General features: G+C 47.6%; 1 protein-coding gene across 1 annotated transcript in view; it reads right to left on the reverse strand.

The window, feature by feature from the left end:
* Nucleotides 1–1,310: 1,310 nt before the first annotated feature.
* Xpo6 (exportin 6) overlaps nt 1,311–18,932 on the reverse strand; it is a 98,468-nt gene continuing 80,846 nt past the window's right edge. The window contains exons 15-24 of the mRNA XM_051145203.1: nt 16,222–16,366; nt 14,129–14,275; nt 13,030–13,219; nt 9,655–9,810; nt 8,493–8,607; nt 8,160–8,331; nt 6,725–6,886; nt 4,781–4,879; nt 4,389–4,619; nt 1,311–1,947 (exon numbers count right to left, since the gene is read on the reverse strand). Coding sequence (XP_051001160.1) covers nt 1,846–1,947; nt 4,389–4,619; nt 4,781–4,879; nt 6,725–6,886; nt 8,160–8,331; nt 8,493–8,607; nt 9,655–9,810; nt 13,030–13,219; nt 14,129–14,275; nt 16,222–16,366 — 1,519 coding nt within the window. The 3' untranslated portion in view covers nt 1,311–1,845. The remainder of the gene's footprint in view (nt 1,948–4,388; nt 4,620–4,780; nt 4,880–6,724; nt 6,887–8,159; nt 8,332–8,492; nt 8,608–9,654; nt 9,811–13,029; nt 13,220–14,128; nt 14,276–16,221; nt 16,367–18,932) is intronic.

Genomic DNA, 18,932 nt, shown 5'->3' on the forward strand with positions numbered 1-18,932 from the left:
CTTGGCAGGCTTCCTTCAGGGCTCTGGGCCAGCGTGAGGCTCAACACTATGGCGGTGGGTGTGTACAGCAGGAAGAGCTGCTCAGCTCATAGCTAGCAGGAAGCAGAGAGAGAATGACTGAACTAACTTTGCTTCCTCCTTCCTCCCACAGCATGAGGGCTCCCAGCCTAGGGCCTGGTGCCACTACACTGAGGGTGGGGGTCCCGCTGAGAAAATCTGCAAGGCGATTCTGTTCATAATTAAGTTGACAACCAAGTACCATGTTACAGGGATAGCAGGAATAAATACTATAAACAGAAATAAAAAACTGTAAAGGTGGGCCTGTGAAGAAGACTCAGCAGACCAAGGCTTTGCCAGGCTGCAAGCCTTATGACCTGAGTGCCACCCCCAGAACCCTCTTAGAAGTGGCAGGAAAGAATGACTCCACAGAGCTGTCCTTTGACCTCTCCACACACGTACATACACTCAGGCATCATGCACAGAGTACTTCCATAAGAATAAAGTGTAGAGTGGTGGCAAGCCCTATGATGAAATGCCACCTGCTGTGACAAGTAATGCTTTGTACAATTTTGATGAGGAATGATTAGACTACTCTAATGTACAAAAAGCAACTCATAAAATAGCAGTTAAAAAAAAAAAAAAACACCACTGCCCCCAATTCTTAAAAAACTCTTCCCTCACTTTCAAGTAAATCACCCTGACCAGGGGTGTATTTCACTATCTGATACAGCCACTGAGTCGACCCCAACAGAGGAATAGCGGTTTTCACTCTTAGGATCAGGGGTTTCCACATGTGGGTGGATGGCTGGGCAAGACCAGGCTTCCAGCCAGCCACAGCAGAAATCAGTCTCTCCCTGCCCACTGCTCACACGGCTGTCACTTTCTAACTCTGACCCATAGAGACCTCACCCTTCCAGCACCACAGGAAAAGCGTGTTCCCTGAGGGACAGCTCTGACTGGACATCTGCAGAGGGGATCTACTCCCACCAAAGAAGGAGCCAGAGCCCATGCTCTCACCTCATGGAGGAGCAGGAGTAGGAGGAAGGGCTAGGGCTCTGGTACAGGACAGGCTGGGGATGCACGGCTGCCTCTAGCACAGGGTCAGAGAGAGCAGTTCCCCAAGCCTTGAGCATGTTTCTTTAGGCAGTGTGGGGAATATGTTATCCATGCCCATAGCAGTTGGGCCTCCTTTCACTGCTCTCAGCACCACACAGCTCCACTGTGGGCTCCAAGTGACCAATTACATACCGCCCTTAAGGAGGCTCAGGTGGAAGGAAACCTTGTAAACTAGTGTTTATATAACAACAACTTAAGCATTTTATTCATTAAGCTTCTTAGTATCACAATGGAATGATGAGAAAATAGGAACAAAACCCGAGAGTCTTTGTGAGCCTCTGACAAAGCGGAGACTTCAAGGCAATTGAAGGGGTAGGAGGCTCGACAAAACAGTTCCCATGTCGAATTTCTCCTGGGCTGCCTGGGCCAGGAGGGGTGGGGAGGTGGAATGGTGAGAAGGTGGCACTGTCGTAAGCGGTCCTTGGCGATCCCGAGGCAGGACTGATATACACATGATCTGCATGGACCATGCCGTGGGGTCTCTGGGTGCCTCTCTGGCATCCCGCCACATGGCCCTCTGCTTGCTCCAAACATGTGCAAACTCTACCATTACCAAATGGACCCCAAAGCCTGCTGTACTGGTGGCAGCAGGAGAGGGCAGAGGCAGGCCATCCAGAGCGTGGCCAAGGCTTGTCACAGACTTCCGTGGCACAGGTGCAGGTGATGTAGGTGGTGGTGGCAGCAGGCACATCCCTGGGCAGTGAGCAGCCAGGAAGGCAAGCAGGTGTCCTAGAGCTTCACTGTGCCAGGGGGCAGGCTGTCGTTGCAGAGTCGGTAGTAACGTAGGTCATTTACCAGCCTGTGCACGTTCTGGGTGAACGAGGGTAGGTCCTGAAAGGCAGGGCAAAGTTGAAGCCTGGCTCTCGCACGTCCACCAGACCCTAACAGCATAGGGTACCCACTCATTAAACTTATCAGCTACCCCCATCCTTGTGTTTTTGGCTCTATGCAAACATTTAATAAGATTCCAAGTCCCAGACAAGGCACATGGTTGGGGGGGAGGGCACCCACAGAAATTCATCTTCAGAGCTCCACAGGCCAGGCCCTGCTGTAAGCGATTCAGAACTGTACCAACAACCTGCAGGGCTGGGTCTTGCAGGTCAGACAGGAAAGGAAGTTACAGCATTAGCCCACTGCCCCTCTGCCCTCTCCTTCCTAAAGCCATTCATTGATGACTCACATCTCAGAGTCCTTCCCACAGGAGCTCCAAAAGTTCTTACAAGTTAAATGACATCTGAGCTGAAGAGCACACACTGCCTGACCACAGAGCTGCCCTGCTGGAAGCAGCAGCAATTGGGAAAGCACCCAGATGTTGAAGTTGAGAGTCCCTCACAACTTGAACCCTGAGCTCCATCATGTTCCACTGTTTCCCACATTGCTTAGTGTGCGACAACTGAGACACAACTCTGTCACAGACATCAACTGACAGACACCCTGCCATATCAGCCACACCAAACAGCTGACAGTACTTCTGCCTCTCACCTTCCTCCTCTCTGGAACTCAGCTCAAACCTGTCCCCATCGCCAAAGACACAGTCTGCCTTGCCTTAGCTGGCTTGCTCAGCATCCATGTTGAGCTCTCAGAGCGCCCTCAGCTCAGGCATGCTGCATGCTCTCAGCAGAACACTCAGGTCCTGTTCCCCTGCCAGAGACCCTTCTAAGCAAGCCTAGGCCATCTACAAAATGGAGTGAATAGTTGTTCTTTGGAAGGTGGCTGGAAAAGCAGCAAGTATCAAGAACAGCGTGGCTCAAAATACACCATGCAGCCTGTCTCCCACAAAAGCCTCTGCGGAAGCAGGGACTGGTGCCTGGCAGCAAGGTGAATGACCAGATGGCCACATGGGAAGTGTGAGTCATTTCATCCTCAAGAGTTGTACAGGGCCTGGAAGTGTTTACCTTTAATCCCAGCACCGGAGAGACAGAGGCAGAAGGATTTCTAGGAGTTTGAGGCCAGTCTGGTCTATACAGTAAGTTTCAGGCCAACCTAAGACCCAGTGTAGAGAAGGGGAGGAGGCGGAAAGGGGTGGGCAGCACTTACATAAGAGGGAGAGGGAGAGGGAATCACAAATCAAGTTCAGCAAAGGCTACAAAGTGACCTCATCTTGGAATAATCAAACCAAACTAAGCCAAAACTGACCACGCAGCACCTTTCCAGTCAGCAGCTCCCAAACACCAAACCAGAACTCCCTCGGTAGAGCCAAACTTGCCTCTCCATTTTCAATATGCATCCTAGGAGTGACCAGATTTGGAACCCATTGCATTAACCAAGAAGTTGAGCAATATTGATGCCACTGCAAAATAACCATGAGATATTAGGAGTTGGTCTCTAGGAAACCAAGGAAAAACAACTCAAGTGACTGAAAGAGAGAACAAGACGATTCTACGACAGACACCAAAACAAACAAACAAACAAAAAACCCACAAACAAACAAAACAAAACAAAAAACAAAACAAAACAAAACCCCACACAAATGACAAATGAGGGGGCAGAATGACCAGAAACCTTAGTTTCAAAGGCTGCTCCAGCATGGAAGTAAAGAGCCCCAAGAGAACACAGCAGAAAACACTGTGTCCATTACCCATGAAAGGGACGAGCCGGAGCAGGGCTTGATCCAAAGAAGAAAAAAGTTTCCAAAAGGACTTTCTTTTGCAGAGTTCCAAAGACCTAATGCACAAAGACCAGGAAGGGCTGGAGCCACACGACACAGAAAGGCAAATACAGAGTTTGACAGCATGGGACAGCCATGGCTCCAACTGACTTCCCCTTGGGGTATCAGTGGCACAGAAGGTGAACATTATGAGGCTCCTTTGAAGAGTTTAGCTGTGCCAGTGCTGAGGCGTGAAGAGCAACAGGAAGGGTCCAGGACAGGCAAGCAACAGGGCCACCTTGGGGACCCAAAGCTGTGCCAATCTTTTAGCTGGCCAGAAAGTCAGTGCAGAGAGCAGCATGGTGTCATTAAGAGTACTAGCCCCAGAGGAGGCAGAGGTGTGTGCTGAGGGGTGGGGTATGGACAAACAGGTGAAGACTATGTGTGGCTTGCTGAGGCCAGGACCTAAAGCCTCAATGGCTGAGATAGAGAACATGTGAGCTGCAGAGGCCGAGTACCACAGAGTGTATCCTCCTTACCCAACCACAGCATCGAGTTAACCGGGTACTGACGCCAACCTACCAGTGGCGATAACACGCCCAGACCCAGGTGGGCCCTCAATAAACAGACAGCAGGCTCAAGAGCCCACACATGCATCCCTTGAGGCCTGGCCTTTTCTGCTCACCCGGTCCATCTTGAAATTCCGCCCCAGAACATTTTTCTGATTGGCATCCACACCATCACAGCTAGTCAGGAACTCTGGAAGAAAGGCTGCAAAGAAGCCGTCAAAGTCGACAGAAGCCATGTTGTAAATGGCAATGCCAATCTCCTCTTGTAGAAGGTCATGAGACTTATGGACCAGGACCTGGAGCAGCACATTCACAAACTGGAACAGCATGGTGGTCCGGAAGATCTTCTGCAAGCAGAGGAGCAGGAGCGTGGGCCAGGAGGGTCACCCTGTGGCCACCCCAGGTTCAGTGTGCTCTCCAAAGGACTCCCCCGGCAGCCACAAGGGAGTTAACTTGGCCCTGAGCTCCTGGACGAGGAGGAGCCCTTCCAGGAGAGAAGAGCACTTACTTTGTGGTACAGTTTCTGCTTGGTGTTCAGAGTCTCCAGGTAGAAGAGATTTTGTTTGAACAGGTGGATGTCAGGCTGAAGAAAGGACTGTCCAAACGCCTGGGGAGTAAGACTACTATTTAATGAGCAGCATTCAAGCTCCCTCAGACCAACCCCTCCAGGGCCTTATGCCAGAGGGGCAGACTTCTACACTGTATCTCTGATGTCTTAGCACCTGTGTCTTCCCAGGGACCTCACTTCTTACTCTGGTCTCATTTACACCTTTTTAAAGAAAACTCTAAAATAGTGATTCCCAAGCTGTGGGTCAAGACCTCCAGAGGGGTTGTATATCAGATATTTATATTACAGTTCCTAACAGGAGCAAAATTGTAGTTATGAAGTAGCAATAAAAATAATTTGATGACTGGGGCCATCACAGCATGAGGAACTGTATTAAAGGGCCGCAGCACTAGGAAGGTTGAGAACCACTGCTCTAGGATCTCTTCAATAACCCACCTTTGAAGCAAGACACCCACACTAGTCAAATCCTTGAGCAATCTGAGCCAACAGCACAGCCTGCCTGCCTGCCTAGGCAATCCCCTGCAGGGACTCTCCTGCTCCTTAGTGGCCATCCCTCACAGGCCACAAGTCCTCAGAGGTCCCTTCTTAATCGCTTCATCTGCTTTGGGGTTGGGCAACAGTACATTTGTAAACTGCCTTGAAGTACAATGTCCGGGAGTGAAAGGCACTAGCTCAGGAGCTAACTGAAACACACCCCCAAGACAAAGTGATCACGGGGAAGGAGGCTGAGGCCTCCAGGAACCCTCCTGTCCCAGGGCTGCTTGGCTATGCAAGGAATCTTGTCATCGCTGCTGCACCTGTGGGACCCATCTATCCCTTAGCGTCAGGGTTACTGAAGCTGGATCGAAACTCTGAGCTTTGGCACTGTACGACTTGGTCATCACCACTAAGGTGTGAGACATTTTCCTTCCCCTGAAGTGTCTCCTCACATCACCCTCTCCCTGTGCTGGCAAGCACTGCCCCACTCCATCCTCCACTTCTGTCTTGGCCACGCCATCTGGTAGTCATGGAGCAGGGCAAAGCCTTCTGGCTCTTCTGGCTTCCCTCACACAGCACACACTCATCTTCACTGTAGCAGTATGTTCTGTACCAGCGGGCTCACTCCTTCATAGCTAGTGTCTATTCAGACTGTTTCCAGCCTGGGGCAATCATGACAACAGCCACCAGCACAGGACGTGTGAATATAGGCTGGCATTTACCTTAGACTGCTAGATCATATACTCAGCCATATATGTAACTGCCAAACTATGAAACTCTTTCAAAGTGACTTCGATAGGCCAAGTGAGGGACCAGATCTGTCAAAGCAGCTTACAAACATGAACAAAGTTGAGGAGGAGGCAATGGGGGAGCAAACACAAGACTATACCAAGGCCTTGGTATACAGGGCAGCGGGTAGGAGCCAGAGCGCCCTTTCCAAATATAGACTGCAGGGCTCTCCAGACGTCCCCAGCTGATCAGTGTCTTGTAAGAAGAACCAGGTGATGCTCAGGCAGGTGGAGCCTCCCCCTTTCCCCATCTCTCGCCCTGGGGACACCATGCCCAACAAAGAAAGGTTACTTCTTACACTGTTGTTAGGTGCAGGGAACGGACACGTAGCACACATCACCACCATCATGTACTTGGTGTAGATCATCTCATTTATCTCATAATAAATCTGTAAAACTAGCAGTACTGACCCCACTTTACAAATGAGGAGATTGAAGCTCCAAGAAACTAACTTTTAGATACTAAGGAGGGCAGACCTCAGTCTCAGCCCCATGCTTGCTGCAGAGCCAGCTTGGAAGGGGGACAGAGGCCTGAAAAGACCCCAAGAGACATGGGACAAGAATGTAGGTGGCACCCAGAACAAGGCCCTCAGGGCACACTGCAGCTTCTCCACCTTACCTGCATGATGGCACTGAACTGGGGCTCGTTCTCCATCTGCTCCTCAGCGACGCCCCTCTGCACGCTAGCTAGGACAGTAGACTTGAAGAAGTACCGCCAGTTGTGATGGAGCGTCCGGAAGAGGAGCTCAAACAGCTCAGCCTTCACGTCAGGGGACGGGCGCTGCAGAGACAGCCACACAACACTGCACCTTCCCTTCATGCAGCTTGAGGCCCTTTGGCCAGTGTAGGCCACCACAGAAGCCCCAGAGGTGCCGGAGAGTAGCCAGTTTTCACACTCCACCTACATTTCAGCCGCTTCCTATGCAGAAGACCCGGAGCCCTTGGAGGGGGCAGTTCACCAGGGGTGCTTAAAGAGACCAGCCTAGACTTGAGACAACTTTAGGAGGCTCTTTCTACAGAATCACTACTCAGGAAGAAGGGCTACAAGGGGCAAAGAAAATGAAAATGTGGATTTTCTATTCAGAAAATAATCTTTCAGGTTGTGTTGATTTCTCTCCCAGGATGGGAACGGTGTCCAAGCTAACCTACTAGCTTTATGCAGCCTGAGAGACTAACGACAGAAAGATGCCCTAAAAGCAGCACCGCTACCCAAGAGAAGCAAGTCTGAAGAGCACTAAAGGCCTCTCAGTGAAGGCAACACACTGCTCTAACTGCTGCCCAGGTGCAGCGAGAACTGTGTGTGTGTGTGTGTGTGTGTGTGTGTGTGTGTGTGTGTGTGTGTGTGTGTGTGTGTGTGTGTGTGTGTGTGTAAATAACTGAAGCACAATTTCCTAACATAAGCCTAAATGTCTAAGTTACCAGCAAGCACAAAAGCCACATTCTTTCCAACACTGCTGTAGAATTCTGTGACTGTCAGCTGCACAGCCATGTGTGTCTCAGGAACCAGGGCCCTGGAACTTTGGTCATGGGGACAGCTACAAGATCAGCTCCCACTTCCCCAACCACTGCTGTAACATTCAGGCTGTGTCCGTGCTTACTCTGGGTCTTGCTATGGTTAGTGCCTGTCCTTTCACTTTCCCAGACCACTAAAAACTCTATTTGAACTGTCACCAAGAATTTGCCTTTAACAAGACTACCAAGTTGAAAGCATTTTTTTCTTGGGATGGGGTGTGTGTGTGTGGGGGGGGGGGGGGGGAAGCAGGGACTATTTATAGAAGAGGGGAGAAGAAGAGAGATCCTCTAGAAGAACAGTATGTACTACCTGCTGAGCCATCTCTCCAGCTATGAGCTATGAGCATTTAAAAGCCTTAAGTACCCAGAAACATTTACTCTTTTTATTAAGTATTTGTGTGTCCATTTCTGGGGAGGGGAGAGACCCCAAAAACATATTTACAAGAGTACTGAAAGAACTCAAAAATGAGATTTAAAACACAAGGCACTTTCCCTCCCTCCCAGTAAGGGGGCACCACAGGGATCTCCCTGGTCCCACCTACCTCAGCAATGATGGGGTACACTTGCTCCATGCACAGCGCAATGATGCTGGGGAGGAAGGGCTTGAACACCTGGCCAGGCTCCTGCACCACCACTTGCAGGATCTTCAAGAACTTCTCCACCACCCGGCAGCCAGTGCTGCCTTCATGAAGGATGCTCTCAGCCAACTGTTCTCTGCAGGTAAGAGAAAGCCACAGAATAACTTTAAAAGTCTTCGGGAACCCACATGACAAGCAATGCTTATAAGTAAGCGAGGGAAAGGGACAGAAGGCCTGCATTTAGTAGCCAGCCTTGTCCCTTGACTCTGAAGGCCTGGGCAGTGGGTGGGTTGTTACCTGGTAAACATGTTGAGGAAAGTCTGTATGATCTGCTCAGTGAAAGGCACACCCATCTGTACTCTAAGGCCTCTAAACAAGGTGAGGAAGAAGCTCAGCATCTCATCAGTCACATCTAAATGAAGGACAAAATGAATGTCAACACCATGTGCACAGACACAGACTAAAGACACCTGTGGCTTGATCAAATTTCCTTTGTAATCTGCACTGTCATCTCTTTCTAATGCATCCACTGAAAGAAATGTCCCCAGCACCATCAGAGCCAATGGTAGAAAGTGGAAAATGATTAAAGGCCTGCTGAGAGCACTGCGCTGGCCCTAGGAACGGCTTCCTGATTACTCACAGTAGGAAATGGAGCCGTCTCATCTTGAAGGCCAACCTACTGTCCTGCATCTAGCATGGTCAGCACTCTCACTGAAAAGGAACCACTTTATGTTCACATCCAAGAAATTATCCAACTGGGTCAACACCTGAGTGCCTTGGCCTTTCTCTCTAAGACCAATCATCCCTGTGGTAGGTCAAGGTTAAGTGGCTAAAAGTAGATAATGACAGAGCACGCAGGTCACACTGCCCCGGGCCACTAAATGGACTTATTGATTCTGGTTAGCATGGTTCCACATTCAGATCTCAATGTCATCATGCACCGGACATTTTGGGTTTTGCCACACACGATGTGCTTACAGGATGCAATCAGTACATCTAAGCTACACGCCCCTGCTGCCTAACACTGGCAAGTCTACTGTACCATAAATGCTTTCAGGAGAGCCAGACGAGTACATTCAGGGTGACAGAGCAGTACCAGTGAGTGACAGCAGCACTGAGAGTGGGCTAAGAAAACCAGAGGCTAGGTAAATAGCATCCATCTGAAAAGGCCTCTTTCCTGTCTACTGTAATGCCTACTCTTTCATCCAGTTAACTTACAAAGGAAAACTAGGTAGGAGGGCATAAGCAACTGTACAGCACAAAGCAGATACCAGACCTGCACCAAGGGCTCACCGTTCCAGACCACAAAGATTGCACACTACCCTTGCCTTTGTCTGTATGCTTCCCTTCACTGAACCAAGTCCAGGCCAGCTTGCTCTGTTCTACAGACCTAAGCAAGCACTCTGGCCCTTATGAACTCCATCCATCCATAAGGTAAGGCCTCTGAGCCAATTCTTACCTGACTGATGGATAAAAGCTGGAAAGAGGGCCAGGGAGACTTGAACAGATTCCTGCAGCGACTGGTAGCAGATCTGTCGGGACTTGGTGGATTCTCCAGAGATATTCTCCACAATATCTTCCAAGACACTAAGTGTCTGGTGAATAATCACTTTGGCTGCAAGTGAAGATGAAGCTCAAGTTATGTGTTGTCTGAGATACAGAACAGCTAGAGGGAAGATACACAATGGGGGAGAAGAACCTTGCAGAGGAGAGACAAGGAAGACAGAAGGAAGCCTTGGTGGCCAATAGAGCGTGTCTCTATTTCACTATATGAGCCCATAAGCACCATGTTTCCCTCTCTCTCCTCTTCCTTTTTTTACCTTCAAGACTCCCGTTGCCCTCTTGTCTGCATACGTGGACTTATACCCTTTTCTCCCTCTAGCCACCAGCAACAAAGTCACACAGACGATAGGCTGGTGGTGTCCTTGCCCAGCATGCACAAGGCCCTGTGTTCAATAGCCAGCAGTACATAAAAACTGGGTGGTGGCACCTGCTTGTAATTCCAGCACTCAGGAGGCAGAAGCAGAAGTTCACAGTCATCCTCAGCTACAGCAGAGCAGCAGCAGCAGCAGCAACAGCACCACAACCACCACCACACACACACACACACACACACACCTTCTCCACTTAACACCAACTGGCCAGACAAAAGCCCTATAAGCTGATGAGGACTGGTGAGACAAATGGCCAGGCAATTAGCACAGGAGAACAGACTCATCTGCTTTCAGCTATAGACAGCCTCCGCCCTGCTAACCACATAGGCATAGCCTACCATGCAATGTAACAGTGCTAGCTTTAGGAAAAATTGCCTGATCAATTTTTGACCTGTTGGGCCTTTTAGTCTGAGAATTGTGTGTGTTTGTGTAATGTGTGTGGGTATACATATATATATGTGTGTATACACACATATGCACTTAACTCTATATATTTTAAAAATATAACTCTATCAATATACTGACATATGAGTTCACATTATGATTCTACACAACACAGAGAAAATGGTAGCAGTGGTCAGCCAATAGAGGAGTGAGAACCCTGTCTGTGAACTGTAGCAGAGGGTCAGAAGCCAGCTTACACTCTGGGCAGGATCCTAGTCAACCCCAAGAGACACATCTTTGTTAGGTTGTTGTGATGGTCAGGGGGCTGGGTTTTAGCAGGGCACCTGACATACAAGACCTAGGAGGAGAAATCTATCGTTCTCCTGTATGAGTGGAGACTGCCTGGCTCAGTCCAAGCCTGGGAGGCTCAACCTTGATGAACTCCACAGGCTGATCCAGATCACAGCTTGGAGATACACTACCAAACTTGCAGTATGCTCTGGGCTGGTCTGAGTGTCACAAAGCCTATCTGGCTTCTATGCAGGCTAAAGCTTCAGTCAGAGAAGGGTGTGGCAGGAAAAAGACAAGTTGAGGCAGTGTGCAAAGTCAGTTCTGTCCTTATAGTTTTACTAACTGTGGGGCTCTGTTTTCTTCACCTGAACGGTGGCCAGGTAGTTAGTATCTACTCACAGGACTAAGAATGGAAGACAATGACTCACAATTGACCTTTGGACACAATGAGATAAGAAAGCAAACCAAAGGGCACTCATATTACTGATGAGCAGTAAGCACCAATTGCTGTGCACTCAGAGACTGTGATGTGGCCAGAAACCAGAGATGAAGGACAGGGCATGAGGTTAAAAAAATCCATTGTCAAGAGACAAAAATCTAACCTGATACTCGAGGGAAATTTTAAAAGGACTAATGTTTACCTACCAACATAAAGGAAACTGAAAGCACTGTAAGTATGTAAGTATGGCCTGGCCGCAAGTAGGCCTTTACAAACCGTGAAAACAGGCAGGTGGGACATGCCTGTACAATCAGAACTCAGGAGGCAGAGGCAGGAATATCAAAAATTCCAGCCAGGCATGGTGGCGCACACCTGTAATCCCAGAGCTCGGGAGGCAGAGGCAAGCAGATCTCTGTGAGTTTAAGGCCAGCCAGGTCTACAAAGCAAGTCTAGGAGAATCAAGGTTACACAGAGAAACCCTGTCTCGAAAAACAAAGACAGTATGTTAAAAAGAAAGAAAGAAAGAAAGAAAATGAATTTAGAAAAAAAGAAAACCAAAACAAAATTCCAGAACAGCCTCTATCTCAAATAATGTACCAGTAGTAGTAGTAATGATGATGATAATAATAATGATAATAAATACAACAACCCCAAACCATTAAAGACTTTATTCTTAAAAGGCAAGAGCCAATGAAAAGTGGTACAGGGCCCCAAATCCAGCCATCTAGATGTCTACGTGCACACCACCTTCTCTGTCTGGCCTTTCCCCAGACACTGCGTGTAAGGCACATGACAGAGAGAGGTGATGTGATACCTAATTTGGCAGATATGATCAGGTACAACAAAATTAAGGAAAAGTCTACCAAAACCCAAACCTGTACTCTTGTTAAGAAATGCCAAGGTCATGAGAGATTAAAAATGAGGTGTTTTTCTATATTGTAAAGAGAAATGACTACCTGGTCAGCTAACCTAGTCTACATGGTGATTTCTAATAAAAAAAAAAAAAAAAAGATTGTCCCAAAAAAAGAAAAGAAGAAAAGAAAGAAAGAAGAATGGAGGTTAAAGCAGGCTACTGTGAAGCACATGTGAACCAAAGTGATGGCAGATCTGGTCCAGCATGCGCCTGGTCCAGTTCCAGGTCAGCCTGAGACAGATAGTGAGACCCATCTCACACTAACAAGAGAACACCCTATCACAGGTGTGATACTCCACAAAGCATCCCTGCTGGCATTACGCTGCAAGCAATGCCATCTAATTCTTACTGTGAAAAAGATGTATCTTATTTTTAAAATATTTTGATATTAAAAAACTGACCCTTTTCCCATGAATTACAATTGTTTCTTTTTTTTTCCTCATCATTAATGTAAACAATCACACCTCAGTATTATTTGCAGAAGGCATGTGTTCTTCCAAAACCTCTGAAATGTTTCCACTTAGAAAAGACTAAGGGGCCACTCAGAAGTTCTGAAGTACACTTTCCTGTGAAGAGGGAACTGCTCTGTTCACATGAATCTGAAATGGGCTTGAAGTCACCCTAGGGCGTATGGATGGATGCACCACTGGCAGTGCCGTCCACAGATGTTTTCTTCAGGCCTCCAAAGTCTAGCTAACACACAGGAGGACCATATTCAGGAAATATCTCCAGCAGATGCACTAGTGAATTATTTTCTTTCGTAAGGATCCTGCTATCTGAGCCTGCCTTTTCTGCAGAGCAGTGGTGTCACTATAAGCAAATGAAGTCACCTCAGAAGCTTCAAGTGCAAATGTCCACACAGGAGCTACTTACTGTCATCCAGTGGCACTTTTCTCTGGGGCGCGGCAGCATTGGGCTTCAGGCTGTGGTAGTCCCGGGAGAGTGCAGAGATGAGGCTGGCGTGGTTGATGGAGCGCAGGGGCCACTGCTGCTCACTCTCAGGAAGATTTGGCCACGGAAGGAGCAAGGTGTTAGAGAGTGCCCGGCAAACCAACACCTGTGCCTAGAAAGAACCCAAAGGCATGCATCAGAGGTCACAGGGCAAATGAAAGCTACTAGCCAAAATGGACATGACATTTGGCACCCTGTGCACTGTGCCTCAGGTACTAGATAGATATCTTTCTTATAGCCTGGCCACCCTCTACGTTCAAGGTACCCAGGCAAGAAAAGAAACACAAAGGTAGCCCCAATTCTAGATCTCAATGTGCAATGTTGGACTCAAGAAGCCTCGCTGGTGCTCACCCTGCTCAATCTGGCACCTGATGCCTCACAAAGGGAGAAATCTCACTGGACACAGAGTCGAGTGTCACCTTTAACGTTGCCCTCTGACCCCACTAAGAAACCACTGAGAACAGACTCATGAGAACACTCACTTGCCATCATGTGCTTATTATATTCAGGTTTCTAAAGAACTTGTAAACCAGGCGTGGTGGCTTATGCCTTTAATCCCAGCACTCAGGAGGCAGAGGAAGGCGGATCGATGTGAGTTCCAGGCCAGCCTACTCTACAGAGTGAGTCCAGGACTGCCAAAACTATACAGAAAAACCAAGTTTTGAAAAACAAACAAACAAAAACCCACCTCCTATAAATCCACCCACCTTACCCACTTCCTGCTCCTAACTTGTCTGAGCTTCTCAGACAACTCAAACCCAGAACAAGGAGAGCACAGGGACTCTCACTAGGGGGCAAATGATGTTTCAGTGCATGGACGGGGAGTTTTCCCATCTAAATCAGGATTTTGGCTGAGACAAAAGAAGCCAGTGGGTTGTATCAGTGCTACCCACAGGCACAGTCCGTACAGCTGAGGTGACTTTCAACTGGGGACCATAGAAGCAGAACCAGCCTCTTCTGCCTCTGCTTCCCTAGGTCTCAGGCACAGAGCTCCGGGCATGCCAAAGGGGGCGAGCCCTACCTTATCTGCTAGGCGCTGGGCAGAGGCATCAATGATGCTGTTGAACACCTTCTGCACTGCAGGGATGCTGATCAGAAAGACAGGCCGCACGGTGGTAGCTAGTGAGACCAGTAGGTGGCACGCGGACAGCAGCAACTTGTCTTGGACCTAGGAAGAGAAGACACGTGACATGTTGGCGTACGACATCTTCTGTATGAGTACTATTGAAGAAACGTTCTGAGGCAGCTGCAGCTAATGACTGCCAAGCCATACCATTCACTGAAGACAACGCTACTGTCTTCTACTCCACATCAATAGCTCCTGCCCTCCAGTCAGTGTCACTTCTTGTCCCTTCTTCCCAGACACTCCTCAGCTTGCACACATCTGTTATGTCACACAGTGCCCTCCGTGGCATGCTGTCCATGTCTTCCTTCAGACATTGTGGTTATTCTTCAACTTCCTGCTCTGGATCCCCAAAACCAAGGTCTCATTCTGCCTTTCCTTCCTACAGCTCATCCTGTCAATCTCCTAGTCTTTCCTTTTTTTTTTTTTTTTTCTTTCATCCCAACATGACTTAAAACAAACAAACAAACTTGGTTCAAATCACTAGCAATTTCAAATCCATAAAAGAAAAAGTGTTGGAAAGGAGTGGTTAGAAACTGGCCTCAGCCTTGCCTGTGATAAACACACGCTCTACTGATGAGCCATGCCTGCACCCAAGAAAGCTTCCTAATAATAAGGACCAAATATGGGTAAGACCAATGAAACACCACACAGAAGGGCCATGGCTTGCAGAATTATTTACAAAGGAGGTACCATGGTAATTTCCTAGAATCACAAAATATTTCTAAACTTTAACACCGTAATCTCTATTCTAAGGATATTACATAACAAGATAAAGCTATATTCTTGAACTTATATATTTTGGAAATTTTATTAATTTAAAGACAGGGTCTCATGTAGTCCAGACTGGCCTTGAACTTGGTATGTAGCCAAGATGACCTTGAACTTCTCTGACCCTGCTTCTACCCCTGAGTGCTGGGACTTCAGGCATGTACCACCACAGCCAGTTTTTGTGTAGAGCTGGGGATTGAACCCAGTGCTTCAGACATATGAGGCAAACACTCTACTAATTGAGCTAAATTCCCAGTCCAATTTCCCCCAATGGAATCAACCTAAAAGTGGAGCGAGAGCTAGGTGAAGTATGAAACCTATTCCTTAGAGGCATCCAAAGTTTTATAAATTACCATCATAAACACAGCAGGTCTATGGAAGTCAATGCAGCTCCCATTAGAACAGACTGCCTGGTATGCGCAAAGGAGCAGGAGCATCTGGATGCACATGCCATGCAGGTTAGCGGTCTTCTGGGTGAGGACTTACTAGGTTCTGTCCATTGTATATACATGTGACCTTTACTTGGCAATTTCACTTCTGGGGCCCACTACAGACACTCTAGAACGCGTAAGAGAACAGACACAGAGGGAGACGCCCTCTATCAGTGAGAAAGCCAAAACCCACCCGCATATGAAAACAGCACCAAGGCAGCATGAACACTCAAGCTGCTCTGCGCATGTTTAAAGAGAGCAGGCATGTGGGCACTAACAGCATGCCTCCAGTTATCTGCCAGCTTTCTGTAAAAACACAGAAACATGTCTAGAAGGACTGCCACCAGTCCTGACTGTGAGCAATGTTGTTTCAAGGAATGAAATCACAACAATAACAAAACTGTTTAGTAAATAAACTTGAGCAGGGACTTTTACTATGAGCAAAGCCCAAAAGCCGAGTTTGAACATATACAGACTACAACTGAAAAGGGACTTGAGGGCTGGCAAAACGCTACAAACCTGACAACCTGACCTTGACCCAGGGACCAGCATGGAGGAAAAAGAGAACCAGCTCCTACCAGTGGCTCTCTGACCCCACAGGCTTATGGTATGGCAGCCGTGCACCCATGTGACAAGACTAATAAACAACTGTAACACAAGACATTTTAAGGAAACATGAAGCGATACAGTCGCATCATCTGCAGTCGGGACCTCGTCTGGCTTTACGGCAAACAGGGCTATGAATAGAACAGAGTTGGGTAGAAGGTGCAGCATTTTCTGTCTCAAGACCTTGGTGCTGATGAGAGGTGTGATCGCATCCATGGTGGTAGAGATGAGCGTCACAAACTGCTGTGTGTTCTGTCGATGGGCTTCGCTGCAATACTGCGCCAACCAGTGGGAGTAGGCCTGGAGAGCAGCAAGTGACTGCGCGTGCCTGGAGGAAGGAGAGAAGCAGTGATCTGCGAGGGCCAGGTGGCATGAGCTTGTCTCCACCCACTGGGCAGGGTACTGCAGGACACGGTGATAGCGTAGAAGTCAATCACCAGCTCACACAGGGGTCTCTAAATATCTACCAGACCTTAGTCTTTCTGTGACACATGGTTTAAGAAGATGACAAATATAACGGGAATGTGCCAACTTTAAAAATAGAAAAAAAAATGTACTACAGTTTAGATAAATAACGGTATATTATATAGCTTTGATAGAAGACCCCACAGCTAAAGTTTCCCTCCACAGCAAAACCATACATGGTGCCATACACTCAAGACCCCTGCACTCCAGAGACTGAGGTGAAAACACTCCAGGTTCCAAGTTAGCCTGAACTACAAAGTAAAACCATGTTTAAAAACAACACTAAAAGCAACCAAACAAAAAACCCAAAACATGCTAGGCTTCGCTCTGTACAGCTTTCTTTATTCCTAGCTCTTGGAGGCAAAAGCAGGCAGATCTCTTGAGTTGAGGCCAGCATGGTCCACATAGCCAGTTCCAGGTCAATTAGGAACTCAAAACCAAACCAAAACAAACAGAAAAACCCAGAACATATAAATCCTAAAAGCGCACAACTCATCAAAGATGATAAACAACAGGTCTTACAGAAGCAAGGCACCAGTCTAGCTCAAAACAGCAGCCCACAACGGTGTGCAACCCTCCTCTTCTGCAGCCACCACTAAGCACTCTGAGCTGATATTCTGTTAGGTCTAAATATGTAGTTCCCCATGGTGTGGACAGCATGAAGAAAGACCCCTTCTCTGTCACCCTTGCACTATCAACACAAACCAATGGTTCTTTTAAAAAGAAAAAAAAAAAGTATAACCACACCGATATTTTTTTTTTTCCTCCCCAGACAGGGTTTCTCTGTGTAGCCTTGGCTGTCCTGGGCTCACTTTGTAGACCAGGCTGGCCTTGAACTCACAGAGATCCACCTGTCTCTGCCTCCTGAGTGCTGGGAATATGGGTGTGTGTCACCACGCCTGGCCGCGTGGATTATTTTTATTCAAAATAGGATAATCACTGTCATTTTTTAATTGTTGACCAAGTCTAACCAGGTGAAGTACCATGCCATCTACAACTTATTTTCAACTTCATCAACAAAAACAACAAAAAGTTCCTAAGTTTACAAACACACCGAAAGAAATCCTAAGAACTAAAGGCAAAAACAGCCAAACTAATTCATGACTCTAGGTTACTGAGGGAATTTTAGTCTACAAGCTTTTTTCCCCCTTTCTTTCCCTTTTTAAACCATATTCTACAGATTTTCAAAATTTGTAACTTTTTCAAATAAGTTGTTAAGAAAGAAGGGAACTAAGCACGAAGTAGGAAAATCTAGAAATTCTTAATAGGCAGCTAGTTTATTTTTCATATTTGCAATCCACTGATCATTCTACCATTTACTTAATGTCTAAGTATTAAAACTCAGAAGGCCAGCGGCTGGGACCGAAGCATCTCAGCCAGCTTAGCACACACGTAAGAGCTCCACAGGGAGGACGGAGGGCTCTCAAGCCGTCTGCTCCTGCAAGCTGTCCTGATCACGAGCCAATGGGCACCTTGCTTGGGAGCTGCTGCACAGCTTCCTTAGTTCTCAAAGAGAAAGGCAATGCATTTTAAATATAAAACCGTAATAGGGCAATCTCTTCCTTCCATTTATTTAGTCTATAGTTGAAGAGACTATAGCATTCTTTCTTTTTTGAGACAGGGTTTCTCTGTGTAGCTCTGGTGCTCTCAAACTCTTGACTGCACAGTACTGGGATTAAAGGTGTGCACCACCACCGCCCAGCCACACTTTTTCTATAAAAATAAAGTATTTTAGGCCTTGCAGACTCTTAGTGCTAGTTAGCTATGGCTGTGGTGCAGAAAGCAACCACAGACGCTGTGTAAGTGAACAGGCATGACTGTGTTGTGATGAACATGCTGAAATTGTAGGTGGCCACTGTTTTCTGCTCAACTCCTGCCCCAAGCCCCAACAGACTGACTCAGCTAAAAGGCTCTATTCTTCCAAGCCGAAACAGCTGCTAGCCTGTCTGTAAATCACAAGACCAGAGTCAACAGTCAAGTTTCCCAGAGGGAGGTTTCAAAAGGTAGGAGTGTCCTCCGCCTTAGCCTTTACACGAAAGGTACCCTGAAGCGGCTGGGTGCTGAGCACCGTGTCTCTACTGCTCTGCCCACTCTACACTTTGTTCTTTCAGTCTCTAGTGTAAGTCAGTTTCTTTTCCTCACTCACTGGGACACATGTTCTACTGCAGTAAACGTTGCCTGATCCAGGACAGGGAAAAAGTCTTTCAACTGTTACAGCTTGGTCTTCTGTTACTACTTTTAAGACAAGGGAGGTGTGTGTGCGCGCGCACCCCACGGGCTCTGCTTTATCAGCCGCTGCTCCAGTCCATAGCAAGCCTTTGGGCAGTCCAACAGAGATAAGGTGGTTTTGTTTGTTTGTTTTTAAGATTTATTTATTTATTATGTATATGGTGCTCTGCCTACATGTACACCTGCAGGCCAGAAGAGGG

This window comes from Acomys russatus, chromosome 5 (genome assembly GCF_903995435.1).
Source record: "Acomys russatus chromosome 5, mAcoRus1.1, whole genome shotgun sequence".
NCBI classification, from domain to species: domain Eukaryota; kingdom Metazoa; phylum Chordata; class Mammalia; order Rodentia; family Muridae; genus Acomys; species Acomys russatus.